We start from the raw sequence: 23,153 nt of genomic DNA, 5'->3' as shown, positions 1-23,153 counted from the left end.
TTGTAAGCATATAAGTGTCTGATTCTTTGTCCAGTCGCTATTCATGTGGGCTTTTCCGTTTCCAAAAGAGTTTATTTCTTAAAAGATACGTATAGATTTCTCCATTTCCAAAAAGAGTTTAATTCCTAAAAGATAGGTAAGTACTAAGATGTACGCAAACTTCTTATTTAGTTATCCCGATTTTTCGAACTTCTTATTTAACCACAAAATGGTGATATTACGCGGAAAACCAATTGTGTATCCTCGAGCACCACTGAATGTTGAAATACCACCATCAAAAAAGTTGAAATAATGTTTGTGCAAATCTGCAATAGTTGTAATAGTATTAACTTGTCATATGAAGTGGTGAACTGCAAATGCTCATATTTAATTTGGATACAAATCCAATGGTTATAGTACAACCTCATCCTCCAGTGCATCTCAGCCAAATTTTTGTTACATTTCACATCTTGCGAGTACTCTGTGGTTCAATGAGTGGAAGGCATGCAAGTAAGAACTATCAAATTCAGAACTAATTAGATATTAAAGCTGGTGCCGGCATGATCAGACACTCATCAGCAGAAGCAGAAGGGTTTGGACAGCTTGAGTTATTTGGATTAATTATGACATAAGAACAATTGTCTTTAAAGATAAATTGAAACTTTAGAGTTTACTTGTAAAAGCTCAAAGGAACTTTCAAACATATAAAAGAAAGCACCTCAATCCATTGATGGGATTCTGGACATTGTAAATTATGTAGCACATATACTATTACGAATGGATTACAAAAGCCCCAACCGAGGCCAAGTCCTACACCACAACCTCCACCTACACAAAAGCTCTAATGGTGAACAGAAAACAAAGCATGCTATATAGTGATCCTGCTCATAAGGGAAAGCATCTGCATACATGCACCAAGACCCAAGATACTCAAGGGAACACCTGGTCATAATAAAAAACAAAGCCAACCATCAAACTGAGGGATATGCAATGAAACTCATAACAAATAAGAAAACAAAAGTTACCAAGTAGGTAAAAACTCAAAATATATATATTGCTTTGAAAACAATCCTCAAGGAGATAACTAACATGCTTCATAAAGTCAGTGGTTCACATGCATATCAATAAGGATTGTAATCTAGAATGGGAATAGGAGAAACGTTTGCGACCTATTCAGAGATTAACATAGGTTGGAGACAAATCGTCCCACAAATATTTTAAAAAATTCATAGCTTCTCGAATCTGCAACATTTTAGGCTTAAACTAAGTTAAATAAGGATTAGTATAGTACTGAATCAATGCCGACACATATCTGATAAAGTTTGGTTATCAAAATGGATATCTAATCAGAACTTCAATATAAGTATAATAATATTATCCTAATCCAAGTTCATGTCTATGTTTTTTATTGTCATTATCTTTGAAATACTCAAAGGCAGATACATATATGGGTTTCAAAAAAACCATACCTAATTTATTGTAAACAGAGTGGCAGAACTGGTGTGTCGAGAGACCGAAAGGTAGAAGAGAAAACTGCGAAAAGTGTAGAAAGCATAGTTTGATATGGTTTAATAAATATTCCAAACTTTCTAGTCAAAACATCTTGGACCTTGTAAACAAATGTAAATGAACCCTTAGCTTTTGAATAGATTACCTGATAAATTGATTATCGGAGAGTGAGAGCGATTAAGGTTTTAATGGAGATAACATAGGGCTTACTCTTCAATCTTCTGCGAACAATTGAAAGAAAAGTTTTAGATTTAAGATAGTTGTCTTCAAGCAAGAGGCTAAAACATAGCTAACACAATTTGTTGCTGGCTTAAAGACTATCAGAGCTTATCTCTAATTTTCCAAGCCTGTATGTTGAGTGAAACCTAAACTTTGATAGAGAACCATATCTATTAGAGAAGCATATAGCACAAAGGTAAGAACCTAGTATTAGCCTATATATCAGCCTATCAGTGTATACTTATCTAATTACGCTCTAAAGAAAAAAAATTGAACAACTCAAACTATTAGGGTGTGAGGCAACCTTGCCTAGTCTAAAGTGACTTGAATAACAACATATACATCTAGATGAGATAAGATAAGATAAGACATGCAGTGTATTAAAGAGTTATTATTAAAAGAGACGAATTGAAAATGCTTCCATTTATGTTGGAGATACGTCAAACATATCTATATTGGTTAGAAATTCAGCTCTTAGTCCTCACCATCAAGTTTGCTTAGTAAGGGAAAACACATTGTGTTATACATAGACTCTAACACAGACCAATGAGAAGCAACCCAGAGGCCTTGTGTAATCTACACTTAGTGAGTGAAACCAAAGATAAATTACTGTGTATATGCGTTTTACATTTTGTGCTTCTCATGCATCATGGGTTCACCGTTCACGAATAAAAAAACATCATACATTCCACTTCATTATGTTCAAGCAATACCTTGTGCTAATGGTTAATTTTCTACACGTCCCAGTTTTTTTTGTAGTTGATACTATTTTTGACTATGGCATAAAAACATATCAAGAAATAAAAGATGTTTACCTTCGAAGAAGAAGAACCTGATTAGTTAGCCTTTGCCGAAAGAAACCTAAATCTAAGAAGTGACGGTGAGTTGCTCAAGAAATTGCTTCATTCTTCTTGTACGTACTTGAACAGCTTGACTTGTACTTGAAGTGGACAGAGCAAGCAACCTGAAACCAACGCCAAAATAAGATATCATCTTCTTCCAAAACTATTTGTAAAAGAGAATATAAATAAGACATTCCACTCATTAAGCAAAACTAAAAGAGATGCAAAAAAAATTGTATTATAAGGCAAACCCACAGTTTATTCAAAACATCTTAATCAAGTATCCCATTCTTAAAAGAAAAAGAGTGAGATGGTAACTCACATGAAAAAATAGAGGTTTCCCTGTGTCAGCAGTAATTAATCATATACCGAAATGCTTTATAGATAAAAGATGAGAGTACCTCTCCCCAAATATGTTGTCAAAGGCGTTATCAAGGTGAGGCGGTGGACTGTCCACAAACACCTAGGCTTTGCCTAAGTGGAGATTCTTATCGATTTTTTTAATTATTACTATCATTTCTATTGAATATAATAAGTTTTAGCAAGTCTCACTTCTCATTGTTTCAGGTTTAAACAAAACCTTAGAAATAATAATGTATAAGCAGCATATGAAAGAATCCGACAATGTAAACTATCATTATCAGATTTCTCAAGAATACCATAAGTTTAAACTCTAGTTATGGGGACAGATTACAGAGACATTAGAGTAAGATGGAATGACATTAGAGATTATAAATAACTAAATGAAAAACGGGTATTTCAAATAACTGAAACTACATTAATTAAAATATTTGAAAAATGGGCATTGAAGATTACCTTTAATTGAGAAATGGGTTTGGTAGTTGTTATTAAACATAAGATGGTGATTATGATGGCGGTTGAAGAGATGGAGCCATGGAGGAGTGCTACCTTCATTTGAAACACCATCAATTCCAATTCAAAATTCAAGCAAGGAGACATGAAGATATAGAGAAGGGAGATTCGATGCCTTTCAACGGAGTAACATAAGAAACAAAGAACTAACATATAAATTTTTTTACTTCAATAACTGTTTAAAACAAATGGATGAAGCAAAAGTGAAGAAGACCAATAGAAGTAAAACTAACAAAGAAACTTCATTAGAACAAAACCTTAAAACAAAATTCTACTTATCGTAAGGATTTTTTGAGCCTGAAAGATATCAAAGAAAACTCAAATTATAGGTTACCTAAAATAAATGGCAGGACAAACATGCAGCCACCTTGAGAAATCAGCACAGTATCATGTTCATAACTTCCCTGGTAATAATCCCCTCATCGACTTGAGCTGCAACAACATTGACTATTAAAATCTGATGCAATAAGTCTTAAAACTATGCAAATGATTCCCAACACATTAGTCACTCAGTAGCCACCGTTTTCATACAATCATGAATCACATACATACTTCCTAAAAGTCATTCGCCGAACAGATAAATAATATTTATATTAATCCCTGGGATACAGATAAATAATTCGATGGAGCTTATGATCCCAAATTGACAGTTTAATATAGCACGTAAAGCTCAATGCAAATCGGTCTATAAAGCATATCGATCATCAAAGTACAATGGTGTGGAGAGCAACAAATCATTAAATCCTTAGCAAGGTTCAAATTAATTGTCCCAAATAGGAGAGGCTCTCCTATACTTTATCAAGTTCTTAAACTAACCAATTCCAAGTCCACGCAGATGAATCAAATCTTAGTTTATAATAAATAATGTCAGAAAAAACTAACTTTTATGTAGTAAACAAAAAGGTCTGCACTGATCAAATGATTAAGTCGTAAAAAGAAGCTTACTATTATTCATGGAATAGAAACACAGTAACCTCATTATCTAAATAACTCGGTCGGGGTATTAATTTGGCCTGAACTAAGGAAACCTGTATAATAACACCTCCTAAAGGAACCAGTTCTAAATCATTTAAGCTCCTCTTAAAATCAACATTTGAAATTGTTGCGCCATATCTCATTGACACCACCCTATGTAAATTTAATGAAGGTCCACTATCATTAAATAACCTATAGAGAAAATTAATTTCTAATGCAAACAAACCTGTATAAAGGCAGGGTACGATGAAAGTCCTATTGTCCTAAACATTCAACTTTGTAAATCAGATTTCAGACTAGCAGTTCAACGTAGTAAAACTTCAAGGTTATAAGTCTGTTTTATTTTGGCCATGATCATAAATTAGACACCACAATGTCAAAGAAGTGTTTTTACAGCTTCAACATTATTATTGTATTTGTATTTTTTGACTTAAGTAATGGTTATAATTAAGAACAAAATATATTAGATAAACTGACCTAAGCTAATTCTTTCCGACTATTGGCCTGCCATAGTTAGGTCCATATAAACAACCTTCTTTCTCAACTCCTCAAGAAAGGGAATCCCTGAGGTTGCAAAGAACAGACCGCAATTCCAAATTCAAGGTGTGCCTGCAAATTTCCTACTTGATGAGCAAGTATAGTGGACTTAATCTTCTTATTCATCTGAAAGAGATACCCAGTCTTGAGCAAAGACTTTATGAACTGCAGTCTTCCTTAAGATGTCTATAATTGCAAGCAATTTCCCAAGAGACAATTGATAGGATTCAGCGCATTAAACCGAGCAACAACTATCTAATTGAGAATGGAGACGGAGTGAATTTTAATGAAGGCTTTTGATAAGATTTTGGTGAAGATTGAGAGAGAAGAATATCAGGGAGAAGTATTTTTGTAGTTTTGTTTGTAAAAGTTTTGTTCGTAATCTTCCTTTTTTCTCTCCTACTGATTTTCAAAGAGAATTACTTTTGTAGTTTTGTTCATAATATTCCTTTTTTGTCATCCTTCTTTTTTCCCATTTTTAGATCTTGCTACTCCTCGCATGTCATGAGTCGGAGAAGATGATTGCTATGCTAGGGTAAATCAAACAAACATACCAACTCATAACACAGTAAATTGTTTAAAGGCGGTGAGGAAGTACCTAATTTGTATCTCCGTTGGTTTGCTTTTTGATGTGATACTAACACTAATGCAAACAATACAGGATAATAATTGCACAATCCTTTGTTCACCATCCACAATCCACCTTTCACTTCTATTCATAGCAACTAAAATGCCACAAAAATAAATAAAGTAGAAAAATATTAATAATTATAATATATAATGTTTACTAAAAATTGTGAATCTTGCAACTACCCCTAAAAAGAGAATTCGAATTCTAGAAAACAAAACGTTGCTGACTCATTTATAAAATACTATCAATCATGATTAAAACCCCAATATATTCATTAAACATATAAAAACAATATATGGAACTAATGAACAACCTAATCCAATGGAAACATCCCCCAAGTGATCGTGCAACCAAAGTATCCAAACTTCAATATCACCAAAAAAGCACTGAAGAGCCAAAACTAAGTTATAAGCCACAATCTCAAATTACTTCAACGTCAGTTCATATGTAAGTTTATTCTCAAATAAAACACATTAAAAAATCGAGTAGAACTAATAATTGATAATTGCAATAGAACTAAAGAAAAGAATACGATTATTTTAGAACATCACTCAAAGGGAAAACAATAGGTGCACGAAGAAATCAATATACCCAAGCCTCTAGTGGTGAAACCCATGTCCACCACTTCCAGTACTTATGACACCTCATATTTATAGTGACCATACGTACCAAAACAATATCCTCTCGTCAAGGCACCAATTGTGGTGTCAAATATGCCTCCATGGGTGAAGCTACCTTATGTTCCGAAACCTCCTGTAAAACTACCATCTCTGTCAATTGTGGTGCATTATGTTCCAAAACATCGAAGTCATATTCTAACTAATTCCAACACCTCCATCACACGTTCTCCTCATACTCATTGACTCACTTAAGCTTAGTCGATGCATGGTTTTGCACTTTCAAAAGTAAAAAAAGTTGAGACTACATAGTACATAATGCTCTGAGATTCTATTTGATGCACTGTTAAGCTGTTGATTACTTCAAATTTCAAGAGCAAATCTACATGAAACTTTGGCATGCACTTTTCAAGACTTAAGCATTTCTTTGTCCTGAATCCGAACCTGCCTATGCAATGCATAAAAAGTTGCTAGTACTATTATCATTTCATATTTGCTGTCGAAGCTGTCGAAGCAAAAGTAACCTAAAAGTAATTTAGTGACTCAAATATACCTTTGAACCAAAAGACACCTAAAACAGATTTATGTACTATCATGTTACCAAATTTAGTATCATAATACGAAGAAAACAAATGTGACATCTTCTTAAAAGACGAAATTCCTAAGTTGTTCACCAACGACAATTTTCAAATTCAACTTCTTAGCATCTTTAATAACTCAAATTCCACAATCATAACCAAACCACTGAAAGCTGAGTTTTTTAAAGAAATTTAGCACATACCTTAAAAAAAATTGAATTTTGTTTGGATTAATAAAACTATCGAGATCCTGTAGCTGGTTGATGTTTGTTTTAGTACACATATATTTCTCGACACCTGCAGTTCACTGTTACGTTTTGCCAAGGCTTTTTTCAGCATTTTCATTTCTTCCTCCATCTCCAAACAACATTCCATGAAAAACTCATTTTCTTTGTGGAACTTCTGATCCTTCCGAATGGGGATAAATAAACAAAACAAAAACTCTGTTAGAGTTTCTCTTACCAGGTTCGAAGAGTGGTTGAGGTTCAGTCCCGCAGATCCATCTTTATAAATGATTATGAAGAGAATCTCTAGGGTTGTCTTTTAGTTTAGTAGCGTGTCTTTTTTTTGGGAATAGTCGTGGGTATTTTAGGCGGGCTTAGCTAACCTTCCATTCTGACTGTTCTGAGTGGGGGACATCTATCGCAGTTTTTGAGACTTCTATCACGGTTTTTTTCTCCACTTTTTCCGCAATTCCCCTGCTGATGTGGATAGTCTTAGAGAGTTTGAAAAGGTTATAAATAATTGTTCCATCTAAGTGTCCTGGCTAATTCATACTCTTCATTTGCCTTGAACCATTCTGTAAACTTTGTTCTAGATGCTTTTTCACGATGCACTACAACTCCACTTTCAATATCCTCAGCAAGCTTCCTGACCCGCAGCTAGCAACCATCTATACAGCTTATCATGAAAGAATTTAGGTAGTAACTCAAACCTGTAAAGAAAATAAAGCAAAGGCCATATCAAATACATAACAAAAAAAAAAAAAAAAAAACCAAATAGTAATTTTAACTAAAACATAAAAAAAAAATGTATATCGAAGTTTTCAGGAAGTTTGATTAAACTTCTGGGCATCTTCTTTACCCAAATTTCCGTATGGTGTGCTGGATTAGATGAAATCGAGTGGTGGGATAATCATTTGATCACCTGTATAACTAGGTGCAGTAGCTGAGATTTCATAAAAATGGGATGCTTTCATCTCATCATTTGATGTATCAGGAAATTAGTACTTTATGCCACGTGTGTATATTGACATCTGATATTGTATTTGAATGTCAAAAACTAAGATCTTGTTTTCAATGTCACCATGTGACTAAAGCTTATATTTCCAATAGAAAAGAAATATAATTTCAGCCAAAAAAATAAACATATACCATCCCACCCCTAAACTATTTTAAAAATCATAATTGAAACAAAATAGTAATTCATATATTGAAACAAAAGTCTAAGAAAATGTGATCTAAACTTTGTAACGTTCAAATGACCTTTGTCGGTAGACTATAACAGTGTTAATACTCATCTAGTAATACAAATGCACTTTCACACCTGATTGCCTATAAGTTATTACATTTCAATTGCATTGCACTAAATCCATGGATGATATCATACTCTAATCCTGACAACATACTAAAAACTAACAATGTTACCTTGTAGTATACTTTTTGTGTTAAAGTGAAAAGCAAGCGAGTATTATGATCATCACTTCCTCAAGCTAGATGGTTCAGCTTATCTGCAAAGTACATGCATTATAACAAAGAAAAAAAAATATTAATGCTAAATGGAGATTAGATGTGTTGGAAATAAGGGGGAGGGGGATGAATCATAGAATAACAATAAAAGCTAATTCATACGATTGTTGGTAATTTTCCCTGTTACCTTTAACTTAACTTAACTCGGTGAGCTATGAGCGTATACTCCTAGTCTCATACAGAGTCACTCCCTCTCTTTGTTTGAAAGAACAAAAGACACTTTTCCAGGTTCCTCTTCTTCCATTAGTGGAAGTACCTCAATGGACTCTCTCTCTCTCTCTCTCTCTCTCTCTCTATATATATATATATATATATTTTGCTCAAAAGTTTCAATGGTATCCACATGATCTGTACATTTCCACCCAATTGTGTCTAACATATACACTCTCTTCTTTTATGTAGAAACCCATACAGAAGATACATTTTGAGCTATCGTATCTTATAATTAAGCCAAAATATTCTAAAATGAGAGTATATGTCAGAGTAAACCCTTTTTAACGTCCCTAGAAATATATTCTTCAAGAATGATTGTTCGTGTTCCTTTAAAAGTAAGGTTCTTTCCATAACACTACATCAACCATCGTTCCAAGTATTAAATACCCTTCTACTAAATATACATAGTAGTCATCAGTCTACAAAACGATTTAATTTAAGATATAGCCATTTCAGATGATGAAGTAGAGCAATGCAATTTACATCAAATGAACCTACATTTCTAACAATATTAAAAGCTTTTTTTGGATAACTAATTAATAGCACAAACACATCACTGGATACGGTTATTCTTTTATGTTTTCCAATAAAACAACAATGTGTATCACGTCTCCTATTTTATCAAACATGTTAAGCACTAAAGAGAAGTGTTGACAAGCCTAAATGCGCAAAAAACACAAAAGCATAGAATATAAATAGATTATTCAAACTGGTGCAACAACCTGATGCCCATGGTAAATATACTAAATGCACATGTAGTAGTTAACTCAATCTAGCTTAGTATTTGTGTTGAGTAAGAAGGATGCAATTGATAATATATCTAGGATAGGTTTTTTCTAGATTTTAGCCTAAAGAGGGCAGGAGCAAGGGGGTTCTTGCTTGGTCACAGAGGTTTGATTAAAGTGGGTGGTTAGTTGTCTCTTTGATATGGACAGAAAGAAGAACAACCCAATTAACAATTAAATAAGAGATTACCTGAGAGTAGTGGAGCAACCACTGTTCCGTTGTGGAGAATAAAAGAAAAAAGCCGAACAAAGGGGTTTTCATTTGGACTTTCTTTTGGTTCTAATTAATACCTATGTCTTTAATTGCTTTCATTGTTAGTACAGAAAAACTAACCGAATTTCCCCCTTCTCCAACCTAGTCCATTACTTCCCACCTGGAAAAATAAGAAATATGGTGAATCCAACGATCAATTTATCTTTGCTTCCCATAGAAAAAGAAATATAATGTCAGCCAAAAAAAAATAAACATATACCATCCCACCCCTAAACTATCCTAAAAATCATAATTGAAACAAAATAGTAATTCATGAATTGAAACAAAAGTCTAAGAAAATGGGGTGACGAAGTAGACGAACCAGAAGAAAAGTCTACTACAATCACATCTACAGATGCACCGGATAATAACCCTGGCGAAAATGCTCATCTGCAATATTAGGAGGCCACGTCAGCACAATTTTTAAGTAAGGACACAGTTAATTACAAAGCAAGACAATATTTTGATTTATTACAAATTGATCCTTGCTCTGAATTTCATTGGACGTAGGATGTTCTTGAGATACATATATTAAGAACAGACCAATTACACGCCAACTCTTTTAACCAATTCGCGATATAACCATGAATCATACAAACATAAAATTTGATTTTCAAAAAACAAACCCATGACTCCAAGACTCTTAATTCACCGAAACTCTCTTTTCTCCGAAAAAAAAACAACTCGGGCGTTGGATTTTAGGGTCACCTTGCCATAGAATGTATTTGTATTGCCACCTGTTGCAAATCCTATCATTGATCTACTAACTTGTCGACACACTCATCTGCCTCTCTATACCACCACTATAATGTTAACTCTCTTGATTGACTACAGATCTCTTTAATATCCATAAATAGTGGTTGAAATGATGAATGTACCTTATGAATTTCTCTATTTACAACTTGAACCAATAGTAAACATACCACTTCAATTGTTTACTTGGGTGGATTTAACTCTTTCACAATTCTGAGTGCATAGAGTATGATTGAAACTCGACCAAGTTATTTGTTCCAAGAAAAATTGGAATGGCCATGGCAAAAATGAACTTACCAATGTCATCCTTATGCACACCTCCCGCTCCAGCATGACCTGCATTCAACCTAGCAGAGCCATCAATGTTTATATTAACTTCAGCCACCCTCCAGGTGGAAAATTGTTCTGCAGACCATGAAGATGTTGGATCATATCTAGCAAAAGTTTTAGTGCATTAGATATTGCACACAATGGATCAGGACGTATATATCTCGCAATCAATATATGTTCTAGATAAACGCATTGAAGAGCTCAAGAATATCATCTCTACCGTCAATCATTGCTTGGATGGACCACCATCTTGAAGTCTTCTTTTCTATTATATAAGTGTGCTACGCAAAACGGTCTGCTGTAGACACAACTCCAGCCATGCATTGCCATAGGAAAACTCTCCACTCATAAGGCAAGTTAACCTTCCAAATTCTTGTTAAGCTGAAATTTCCTCACCGCATCCAAGATAAATTAAATGAAAACACCCACCAATTGCTAAGGACAAAATCAACTTAAAAGGAAGTATTTATGATTTAACACAAAACCTTTTCTTCTTAATAAGCATGCATGTCTGTCTCTTACTGCTACTTCGTTCATTGTTTTTTTTTGAAGAACCATATGCTGGAGAAGGAATTATTATCAATTCTTCAAATACTGCAATTGGGCTTAACAGTAATGGCTTGCTCTCCAAAGATGTCGCTTCCAAAGTGATTGAGTGAGTTGGGAATACAGGACATGGAAGGAAGAAGGTATTTCATTCTTGAAATTTCTCCGAATTAAAGCAACACTTATCAACACTATCCACGCTGCCCGCCCTATGGTTGGGCCTGTTAATTTGACTTGTGAGGTTTAATATCTAATGAAATAAAGAGCAAGCATTTTCCTGTTAGACAACAATTCGTTACGCAAGGCTAACATGCAGCTCTTGAACTTGAACAAATATACCCACAACAATCATTCTCTAAGAAATTCTAAATACTAACTGATATGTACAATTCAATATATATCGCCATGTCTTCGAGTTACTACCTCCAAAGTTCAAACGATCCAACCATATGCGACCACAAATCTGATTCCCTCAATGAAGTCGCAGTAAATATTGTTTTCTATTTCACTCTACTAATCGAGCATGTTTATATCCATCTAGCTCCAGGATTGAGAAGTCCTCGTACATGTATCATTCGTCCTCCCTAAATCAATCCTTCCCACCACTTAGTCAAGCTCCAGTAGTACAATTCATCTAAAACTTTTGCCTTATCAAATAAGATTTCAGTCATATCCCCTTCAAAATCATTACTTACAGCAACTGTCAGGACGCTCCTATAGTAAACTTTCATAATCGTCGTCAGAGAATGAAATTGTATCGTCCAAACCCAACTCCTATCCATGCTCACATCTCGAAAGTTCCTGGTAATTAGATTGACATGCTTCTTGAGACAACTTGAAATAAAAAAAGAACATTTTTCGTTATTAGATTAATACTCAAAACACTTAGGATCTTAAACTGAAACTGAGTGGGTAGCTTATGCTCAATGGTAAGGTGCTAACCCATTATTATTTTGTTGGGCTTAATCTTATAGAATGATATGTTTCTCAACTTGGCACCATCAAAATCATTGGTTAAGCACTGAAATTTGTTCTTAGGTAGGTTCTAATACTAAAATCAACATCCTCAAATAAGCTTTTCTTTTCATCAAACAATACATACTAAACATTATCTCAAATTCGGCCAACTGGTACCTACTCAAGATTCTACAGGACAGTTAAGGTCATATTGCCAATATAGAGCTACTGAAACAAACTATGACACAAACCACACACACCATAAACACTTGGAAGTATTAATCATAATATCCTTTCATTTCAAGTCAAATAAATTTAAGATATAGCGAGCTCCACTCCAGCAATATAACCCAAATAATGGCAAAAAAGAATGACTCCGAATAACTATTTTCCCTTGTAGCAAGAAGTGATGCTGGTATAGGCATGGCAGGTATGAGTGTATGACCCTAAAGACACAAATGTATAATACCAACACACTTTCTCTCTTCTTATTACAAAATGTGATTATGTGATCATGATTAATAACTAATCATGTAATCATACCACAAATGGGATTTTTTTATTATATACCGAAGAAGTGTTTAATATAAGTTTCAAGCAAAAACGGTTTTCTATAGTTAAACTAATTTGGAGGATACTCTCAAACTTGCCTAACAGCATCTAGGTTCGTTTAACTGCTAAATGGCTTCACATATTGCAGTGATCTCTCAAAAACTCTCCAGAGAGGAATCAAATTCAAGTTAAGCTCGCAAGGTTGTTCAAATAGTAAGCTAAATATGAGAGAGAGCTTACTGAGAAACTTGATTCATGGGATCATCAGACATCTGGTGAAGTTGTTCATACTTACGATCAAGGATAAAAGCCACTTCCCAATTCATTAAGCATTTGACCTTGAGAAATTCTAAAAGAAATATCAAATTGGTAAAATAAAACTCAACGTACCCAAATCATTCAACATTTAGAAACTATATATATATATATATATATATATATATATATATATATATATATATATATATATATATATCAACTAACCTCAAAGTTAGTGCAACTCAACTTCAAGGAACCTCCAAGGCCTGCCTTGCTTGGTTTTAGTTCTTCGGGTGAAAGCCAGAAACACTTGTCCTCCATGTTCCCTAATAATTCCCCCAAAACCATCACTACTACGTGTTATCAAGCAACCTAAATTTAGCTTTTATAGGCTTGATCCATTCTGACTATATGTATACAGTCCAAGCTTTGTTATGTAGTAAGCCTTTAATACTTACTCAATCTGGAACTTCTTTGAACTGCCTTTGAAGGCACTCTTCCTTGGCATGTAGTATCTTTTGTTTCACATGTTATAAAACCAACTGAATGAAATAAAATATAATTAACCAACAACATGTGAAATAAACTTTCCAAAAACATTACAATCAATTGTTGCTAAAGTAAACTGAATGTTATGATTACAAATTCAGATAACATAACGGCATTGAAATAATAAGAATATATGCCTTTATTTTTGTAGTTTTTTGCTTTTGCGCTTAAGCTCAACACAAAGGAGAGGAAGTGAATAGAAGTCAAAGATGCTCAAACCAAACCAAAAATCTGAAAAAACGGGAATGAAATAAATTAGGGAAAAGTTACATATGTATGAAATATATGTTAATCCACTGTCACATTGACCATTCAAAAGCGTAGGGATATAATTCATTGAAAGTTGGATTGTAATTCATCTGATAGTAAAGGATAGAAGATATATATATATATATATATATATATATAAAAAGTAGAGAAGGCTGTTTTTTCAGGCTTGTCTATATATCCATGAATACCTGAATATATAAGATCATGCATACTTTTCAATTTTGGTATTAATCAATGATATGCTTTACTATAAGCATATACAACCAAGTCAAGTAGAAATGCTTGTATGAAGCAGCTTGGGATGATAATCAAGAATCAACATTTAAAATACACCTTTTCAGACACATGAAAATTAAAGTAGCCTAACACCAAATCGCATGACTTTTTGAAAAAATGAAAAAAAAAATGTACCTAGTCTAGCTAGAGTTTGGTCCTCACGTTTTGCCTCATCTATAGCAAGCCTAGTGTACAAACATTGAGCTCCTCAGAAAGTCTTCAACATAATTGATTTCTTCTTGTGCTTGCCAATCACTTTTCTAGCTTGTTCCAATTCCTTAAAATCCTAATAAAAGAAAATTAAGTGATTAAATGACTAACAAAAAATAAGTTTCATAAAAAGATGTTTGTAACATTTGAACCAAACAGTTGAATTGCAAACTTAGAATAAAAAAGATGGCTAATTCCAACTATTAAGTAAATTTTTCACAATTTGAGAAGTAGGCATAATATGTTTGATGGCAGTTGAATGTTGTGCCTTTTATTAGTTAAAAGTTAGAACTCCCTATAACTAAGAATTGTGGTGGTGTTGGCTATGTATGGTTGTTGCATAATGGTAATGCCACTTTCTAAACCTAACCCTTGATTTCACTTGACCACTTGCTACTGATACATTTAGTTTTCACCTTCTCTATTCCAAAATATTCTCTTAAATTGACTTAGGATTTCTAACAAACCAACCTGTTCTGAGTCGGGAATCAAGTTTCTTAATACTGTGCAAGCACATTATGGTGATAATGAAGCCTATTGTGCCCATTAGGTCGTAGAGACCTCATTATACCACCTAATTAATACACACCCCCAACAACAAATTATACACACCCACCTAATTATACATACTCTCTTTACACAAAACTTCAAATAACACACTCATTCCTTGAGCTAATGATCAATCCACCATATAGATCATCGGTACAAAGAAAGGAAATCAAGAAATAGACATCACCTTGAAGAATTAGGGCTTGCCAAGTAGGCTTGTATTTGTATAATGCATGTAGCAACATCGAGCATACATAAGAGAAAATCTTGTCACACTACTACATCATCGAATCAAAAGTCAAATAAAAGGATCATATAAATGAAATAGAGTGAAAACGCAATAAAAGAATGATAACATGATAGTGGTTGTATACAACACGTTGAAGGCAACAACATAAACAATATGGTCATAGAACGATCCCGGAGCTATAGACAACAACTTTAATGTTATAATGTTTCTTCTTCCCCTGCTGCAATGTCACATTATTGTATAACTTCAAAGTCACATTTTGCCTTCATGTATGATACTCTATCTAGATTATCATTGACCACTAAGACACTAATCCTTAAACCATTTCGATGCTTTGGTATGTCACTTTCCTAAACCTGTACATGATTAAACTCTGACTTATACTGAATAGTACATATTGTAACATGACTAAAATTTTTCAAAAATATCATAACATACACCTACATTACAACAAATTAAGTAATAATGATCAATATAAATTTGTCTTAAATACAATATTCAAACAAAATTAAAGCTTCTCTAGAATTCCAACAAAAGAACTCAATCCCTTTATGCCATTGCTGATTCCAAACACAGGTCAGTTCATATAATACAACCACATACAAATTAAAACTGAAATTGAAAATTGTGAAAAAAAATTAAAAAAAAAAAAAAAAAAAAAAATTGTTAATTGTTTGAACTGCCTAGAAGGACATTGGTGCCTTTTTCTTCATTGTATTATAACGGAAACCACAATTGTTTTTAGAGCATTGTGTCCAACATCCCATCGAAATGTAAACATTTACAATATAACTTGCAAAGTAAAATGCCTAGATGCTTTGATTACAAACAGATGACTATACTTAATTGATAGATTAAAATAACATGATGTAAATCGTTTGACTCGAATGAAATTGGGGAGCAAAGAACACACCTTTTAGTGCCATTGTCGGTAGCAAGACTTTGATCAAAGTAGTATATGCTCATAATTGTGTGGAGAAAAAAAAAATCAAATGACACGCCTTAAAAGATACGAAGAACAAATCGATAGTTCTACATGCTAGCATACATTTAATTAACGGGTGGGGAACTTATGCTTTGATCAGGAAAGAACGAAAGAAGTTATGGAATTTCAACAAACCTCTGTTCAGTACGCATCTTCTTCATCTCCTCCTGAAGCTTCTCAGTCTCACGTTGCATATGAGTGAAATGGTGTTCCTGCAGTATATAATAAGTGCTTCTTCAATTCAAGTTTAACTTTAGACTATAAGTTAATCAATTATCAAAATCATAACGTACCAAAAAAAAACGCAATGATAGTTAATCAAATTTGAAACATGTTTAAAGACATACTACTACAAAAAATACATAATAACAAAGTGGTGTACACAGAGAGCAAAACGAGCGTACAAATGCAATGCATAAAGTAAAATTTTATTATTGCTAATGAAAGAGAAAAGTTTTGGGAGAAAATAGAGTACGGCTTAATTAGATTTGAAAATTAGTCGATTTACAATATGAAAACCTCAAGAAAATTTGGGTCGTGGGATTAAGGTGGACGAAGTACTGTCCCACCTATCTAATGACTCATTTGGAACTCTAACCCATAACATAGTACACAACGTCACAGTCTGTACATGCACTTCACATAAAACAATAACTCATAGTTTAAGATAGCTATTGTAATCAAAATATAAATCCCGTAAACAAAGCCATGAGGAACACCAAAAGGCCTACTGCACTGAAGGTCTTAGTAATTTAGTACACTACTATTTTGCATATATTCTGCATACCAGACCTGGAAAAGGCCCTAAATTACTATTGTTATTTAGTACCATACCACCCCAATTGGTAGCCAAGTAGATACTGATGATGGTTCTTCAAGAGACACGTTTCCTACAGTAGAGAACTTGTTAACCATAAACTGGCCATAAAACAGCCGGATTAAAAAAAAAGTTAATTGAAAAGTCGTACCTTTTGCTTTTCCGATTTTAGAAATGACAAAACCGTACTCTCCAAGCTTTCTTGCTTTTTCCAGATTTTGATCATATTTGCGAAACCATTAGAAAACACTAATCAAAATTAATGTGATTACAAATAAATGCCAAATTACAACTAAGTCATAGACGATAAACAACTCAGAGATATAAAATCATATATTTCTTCTTCTTCCAAAAAGTAACTCGCTTTTATCATGGCTATGAAAACTCTTCGTCAACAACTCCATGCTAAAGTTGAATGAGATTGAATTTGAAGTTTTAATAAGAAGATAGATTTACCATCGGGAAAATACTTCCATCTTTGGCTCGTTTCAGAGAGTTATTGGCGGTGGTGGCTGGTGTTTTGGGAGGAAGAGTTTTTAGTAATTGAGTTTTGGGTTTGAGGAAAGATTGGGTTTTGTTTTTTGGGTTCTTAATTACTAAATTACCCCCGGGCGTACAACTCAAATAATGGCGTAGATTTGTTTCTGTTTTCCAAAACACATAAAAAGACAAATTTAACTTATATTAAATTAGAGATCGAGCACTCCAAATTCAGGGTTATTTTGGTAAGAAGGCGAGTAATTATTTTTCAAGTATGGACTATTTTAAAAACTTCGCTGACGTGACTCACTATGAGCGTTTTGGGAGAATGGATATTAATGTAGGTAGGATTCCCAAGGCTTATATAGCGTAGACAACTTACCAACGCTAAAAAAGTGTTACAAAGCAAAAAAAGTGCGTGTTGCAAATATCCTGTTATGGTGTAGTGACACACAATCCTATTTATAGAGGTTAGGTCGGTCATAGAGACCAACTTGCACTAGGACATGGTCGGTCTCCTAATCAGATAAAAAAGAGAGAGGCCTAATCAGATAAAAAAGAGAGAGGCCAAAAACTTGCTGGTGAAGCAAAAACAAGTTTAGGCTTTTGGTTAATTCACTACCCACAACAGTAAGCCCAAGCCAATGCCCGACACGGCTCGGTCCGGGCAGGCGCGTGCGTGTGGCTTTGGGTGAGTCCTCCCTCCTAACACAAAAATATTTGTACCCTAAGAGCACGCCCTTATGGTAGAGGAATGTGTCTTATACTTCACTTGTTAGTGGTGAATAACCAATGTGGGACTATCTATTATGCACTAAAGTGGAGAGAACACACTTTGTTCATCTTCTCCACTTTGCACACACACACTAGTATTTAGAAATACTCAAGAGATTCCAACATATAGTTTACCATGATAACTTCTATGATCCTCTACTCAGGACGTTACAATTCTTCTTAGGTGGAGAAAGCAATATAGTGTTTGTAATGGCTCATTTAAGGAGGTGGAAGAAGGAATCTGCTTTCTTCCAAAGAAGCAAAAAGATGTTTCAAGTTCAAATGATTCATTCTGATCCTCCACTTTCTGGTACTCGAATTGGTGTTGTCGTTTATAGTTTTCAAGGGAAATGTACTAGAATGTAAGACTTGTATGCATGGAAACATTGTGTGTTCAGACGTTCAGTGATTAATCAATACAAGGAAACTTTGAAAGAAATGAGAATGAAGTTGTTCACTTCTTTGCATCACAATCATCCAATTCTCAAGAGAAACATAAATAAAACTCATATCCAATATCACTATTTTGAAGTAGCATATCAAACTTCATACATTTTCATAATAAAAACAACAGTGCCCAGGGCATTGTAAATCGAACATCCATTCCCTCTATCCCCAGACTGACATGGATACATAGTTTCCGATCTGACGCTTGCTGCTTACCAAGCACCTGTCTGTTTCATAAGCAGTTCTTCCTATTACAAAGCTGCATACCATCACTAGTCTGTCCATTCTCAAGTAGATCTTCCTAGTACAAAGATACTCCCTGCAACAAAAGAGAGGAAGCCCTTATCAAACACCATTGATTAAACAAGATAAACAATAAACGCCAAAGGTTAAGCTTCTAAATCTTAATACAATATATAGATGTTTTGGAAAGATGCAAGTAAGTTGTCTCTCATCTTTGGTTGTAAATCATTTTCGCTCAGAAGTTATTATAGCCACAATGGAGTCTGGACTCCAAACACCTCAGAAGCTTTACAGGGCTTACTGCAAACTTAAGTGTTTTTTGGTAACAAAGCATATCAGAGATTGTGAGAAGAAAGAAAAGGCTTAGACCGACATGTATCTAAAGAATTTGAAAATGGCAACCTGCAGTAAACTAAACTTAAACTTGATATGCCAACATGCAAATGACCAGAAAGACGATATTACCCAATTTGTTGGTAGAAACTGAACTTGTTTGTTAAAATGCTTAAAGCTTCATATAAAGGGAGGGCATTTTTCAACAGTAAGAAAAGGCTTAGATCTCAAATGGTTATTTAATTTGCATAACAGTTAGGAAATCCTTCATCATATCAACTGAAACAATCATCTCAAATATGTACTCAAGTGCCAGTACACTCAGAGCACCACCTAAGTAAAAAAAGGTTACGGCTCGTAACACCTTGCATCATGAATCGTCTACTGCATATTTAATAAGAATGTAAACCTATTACGTTATTATTGTAACTTTGTAATTGCCTACAGTTACTGTTTAATCCATTGTAGTGGTATAGTGCTGGAAGTTGGACTAGGTTAGTGGAGCATCGGATAGGACGCAACATAAGATGGAAAAAAGGAGAAGTACGGGATCAGTATCGCGGAACCCTAGACTGCGACGTGGCATACGTACGGCAGGAAGGAGAGCCATCCGATGAAGCGACAGATGGACAACCTAGAAGGAGATGAGAGATATATAAAAAGAAGGGAGTGGGATAAGAAAAGAGGAGGCCGCCAGTGTGAGAGAAGAGGAGGAGAGAGAATAGTGAGAAAGAGAGAGAAAAAGGAGAGATTGTAGAGTGTGGATATTTAGGGTTCATACATTTGGCGCAGTCTGTGGGGACCGAGAGAAAAGCAACTTAGAAATGGCACCAAAGAGAGCAGCGGGTAGGCTAAAGAAGGTGAGGGTTTAGGAACCGACACCGGAAGCGGTGATTGAGGAGGGGGAAGAACGAGAAGAGGGGCGAGCAGCGGAAGAAACACGCATGATGCGGGAAGAGATTGAGAGGCTGAGAGAGGAGAACGATGAGCTAAGAAGAGAGAGAGAGAGAAGCGGAGGAAGAGTCTGGAGAATAGCTAAGTGAGGGGTCCGAGAATGAGGGGTCTGAGGACAAGGAGGAGCCCGAACCAAATCTAGTGGAAAACCCGGTAGTGGGCTTGACAATGGAGTAGGTCCAAAAATGATAAACAATGATAGGGAGGCAAACCGACGGTAGGCGAAGGAGCACAGAGGAGCGGCCGATCAGGTGGTGGTTGGGTTGAATCTCAACCCGTTAGCAGATAACATATGGGCTTCAGAGGTTCCAAAGCGGTTCGCCTAACCGAGGTTTAAGAAGTACGACGGCAAAGGAGATCTAGCGGATCACATCTATCATTTTCGGCAGCAGATGCCACTCTGGCAGGAGTCTCGGTATGATGGTCTGCGGTGTATGATGTTCCCGGCTAGCCTAAAAGGAAGAGCGTCGGACTAGTACTATAGCCTGCCTGCGGGGAGCATAAAAAATTTCTAGGAATTGGAGCAGGCATTTATAGATCACTTCATACATCAGAAGAAGAGGGTGGTAGACATCGCGGCTCTCTTCAATGTGCGACAAAGGTCCGCGAAATCGGTTAGGGAGTTTCTGTGTCAGTTCAAGGCAGAGACACTAAAAGTTGAAAATTTGGATGAGAGGACAGCGGTGATAGCCTTTGAGAGAGGCTTGCGTCCGGGTACATGAGTGCACCAATCCATAGCCAAGAATGAGATCGCGACACTACAAGAGCTATATCTGCGGGTGGAAAAGTATATAAGATATGAAGATTCTATGCAGAAGGATTCCAAGAGGTCAGGGAAGGCCGTATTGTCTTTGGAGAAGGAACGGGAACACCGGAGAGCAGAGACATCGGAAAAAGAAAGTGGGGGATACCGCAGACATAGAGCGCGAGCAGAAGGAAGCCGGGAAGGTATCCGAAGGGAGTACAGGGAAAGGAAACCATACCGCGAGATGGAACAGACTCCATTGAACAAGCCACTCAATGAAATATTGCCCTTAATAAAGAATATGTCGGGGTATGAAGGACCGGAAAGCATGCCAATAGAGATACCTGAGAAGCCCTTCTTCGCATATCATCAGATAAGGAATCATGAGATGAATGATTGCTACGCTCTAAAATGGCTGGTTCAGAGAATGGTAGAGAAAGGGAGGATGGGAGAATTTGTGAGAGACGTCCGGAATGAGGAGCGCAGGCCGCCGCAGGGAAGAATTCTGGGAACCATCAATGTGATTTACAGCTGGGAGGTTCTGAGTCATAACGCTCATAGAGATAAGATAAGGCGAACCGCGAGCATCCAGCAAATTAATGAGAGAATGGATAGACCACGACAGAGAGAGGTGACGGCAATAGAAAAAGATAGAATCGTATTTAGCAGTGCAGACCTACGGGCAGTGGACTCACCACATGAAGATGCGCTGGTCATCACAGTGGCGATGGGAAACTATATGGTGAAAAGGGTGTTGATTGATTGTGGAAGTGCAGTGGACTTGTTATTCAGAGGTGCTTTGGAGGAAATGGGAGTCGATCCTAAGCAGCTGCGTCCTTCGCGGACAAATTTGTATGGATTTAACTGGAGTATGACAGAGCCCATAAGGAAACTCTTATTGCCAGTGACAACAAGGCCAGTGACAGTCTTTGCTCGATTCATGGTGGTAGATTCTGCGTCGCAATATAATGCAATCTTGGGAAGGTGGTGGATTCACGAGATGAAGGTGGTCCCATTAACGTATTATCAGGTAATACGATTCCCCACACCTACTGGCATGTACGAGGTGTACGGTGATCAGGTGATGGCCAAGAACAGTCATCGGGGAACTGTGAAGTGGTTGTTCAGCAGATCAGAAGGAGAGACTTCCAATCCTAGGAAGAGGCTGGCATAGCAATTACAGTGCACCTCGGTGGAAGGGGAGGATGAGATATCGGCAGATCTGAAGACGCTTGATGAGATTGAGATGGTGAACTGATAAGAGCCCAAAACTGTAGTTTTAACCCCTTAATAATCATACTTTTAGACCAATTATGTGAGTAATAATTAAGAGTTAATACTGATTACGTGTTTTTATGTATTTCAGGCTTCAAAGTCCATTATGCGATATGTACCACTTTAGCGAGATAATGGAGCAAGGGTTGGTTGCTAAGAAGTTCTATGATTAAAGGCCAAGATTCAAGAAGACAAAGCCTTTGTAAAGCCCGGTCAAAAGATGAAAAGTCAAAGTCCACGCGGGCGTAAACAAAAAACAAAGTCGTGAGAACTTCCGAAGATCATATCTTTGGACTCGGACCTCGAATTGGGTCTACCTTATGTCAAAACGACCGACTCGGAAAGAGATTTCCAATGGTCTAAGCCTTGACCCAATCAGAGGAGAAAAAAGTGGACGAAACATCTGTCAAAGCCAACTGCAATTTGAAGAGCCCTTTTGAATTTGAAAAGAATTGGGTTTTGGGCATGATTCTCTGGCCCAAAACATGGCTCCAAGCCCATGCACGATTTTTGGATCTGAAACATATAAAAACAAAGTAAAACTTAGTTCTTAAGTTATCTAGTTTTATTTAGAAAACTAGTTCCTTGTAATGGTAGCTAGGGTTAGGTTAGAAAAAGTAGATCTAGATCTAATTAGTTTTTACATTCAATTAGTTAGTTTAAAATCATATTTAGTTTTTAGAATAAAGTATTAGTTCTTCATTTTCAATTTAGATTATTGCTTAAATTCTTATTTAGATTTAGTTGTCTTAAATTTATAAGTAGTTTTAGTTTAAACACCAAACACATCACTCTCACTGTTCCTTGTATTTGATAAATTGAATTCTATTTAAGTCTTGAA

General features: G+C 35.5%; 1 protein-coding gene and 2 long non-coding RNA genes across 18 annotated transcripts; 1 reads left to right on the top strand and 2 right to left on the bottom strand.

Annotated features, from left to right (window-relative positions):
* Window positions 1-624: 624 nt before the first annotated feature.
* On the bottom strand, window positions 625-5,648 carry LOC147474661 (uncharacterized). Its single transcript, XR_015208375.1, has 7 exons — window positions 5,533-5,648; window positions 3,757-3,854; window positions 3,366-3,458; window positions 2,523-2,671; window positions 1,634-1,709; window positions 1,449-1,512; window positions 625-921 (listed from the first exon to the last, which is right to left on the bottom strand). It is a non-coding gene; the product is annotated as an uncharacterized LOC147474661 (long non-coding RNA).
* Window positions 5,649-6,146: 498 nt separating this feature from the next.
* On the bottom strand, window positions 6,147-17,645 carry LOC147474660 (uncharacterized). 16 transcript variants are annotated; one of them, XR_015208373.1, is made up of 13 exons: window positions 17,518-17,645; window positions 17,213-17,266; window positions 17,079-17,134; window positions 16,380-16,456; window positions 14,386-15,479; window positions 13,614-13,697; window positions 13,381-13,481; window positions 13,138-13,246; window positions 10,810-12,222; window positions 10,082-10,149; window positions 9,697-9,880; window positions 8,407-8,489; window positions 6,965-7,694 (listed from the first exon to the last, which is right to left on the bottom strand). It is a non-coding gene; the product is annotated as an uncharacterized LOC147474660 (long non-coding RNA). The 16 variants fall into 16 exon arrangements; XR_015208359.1 differs by lacking the exon at window positions 17,079-17,134 and adding an exon at window positions 6,147-6,318 and having other exon boundaries at window positions 6,964-7,694; window positions 14,386-16,456; XR_015208363.1 differs by having other exon boundaries at window positions 14,386-16,456.
* Window positions 17,646-21,101: 3,456 nt separating this feature from the next.
* Window positions 21,102-22,211, top strand: LOC147474659 (uncharacterized). The gene has a single exon (XM_086585151.1). The coding sequence runs from the start codon at window positions 21,102-21,104 to the stop codon at window positions 22,209-22,211; it is 1,110 nt and encodes a 369-aa protein (XP_086441277.1).
* Window positions 22,212-23,153: the final 942 nt, after the last annotated feature.

Source organism: Coptis chinensis, chromosome 9, assembly GCF_015680905.1.
Source record: "Coptis chinensis isolate HL-2020 chromosome 9, ASM1568090v1, whole genome shotgun sequence".
Classification (NCBI taxonomy): Eukaryota; Viridiplantae; Streptophyta; class Magnoliopsida; order Ranunculales; family Ranunculaceae; genus Coptis; species Coptis chinensis.
Note: the sequence above shows the minus strand (reverse complement) of the source record. Positions and strands in the feature narration are given on the sequence as shown.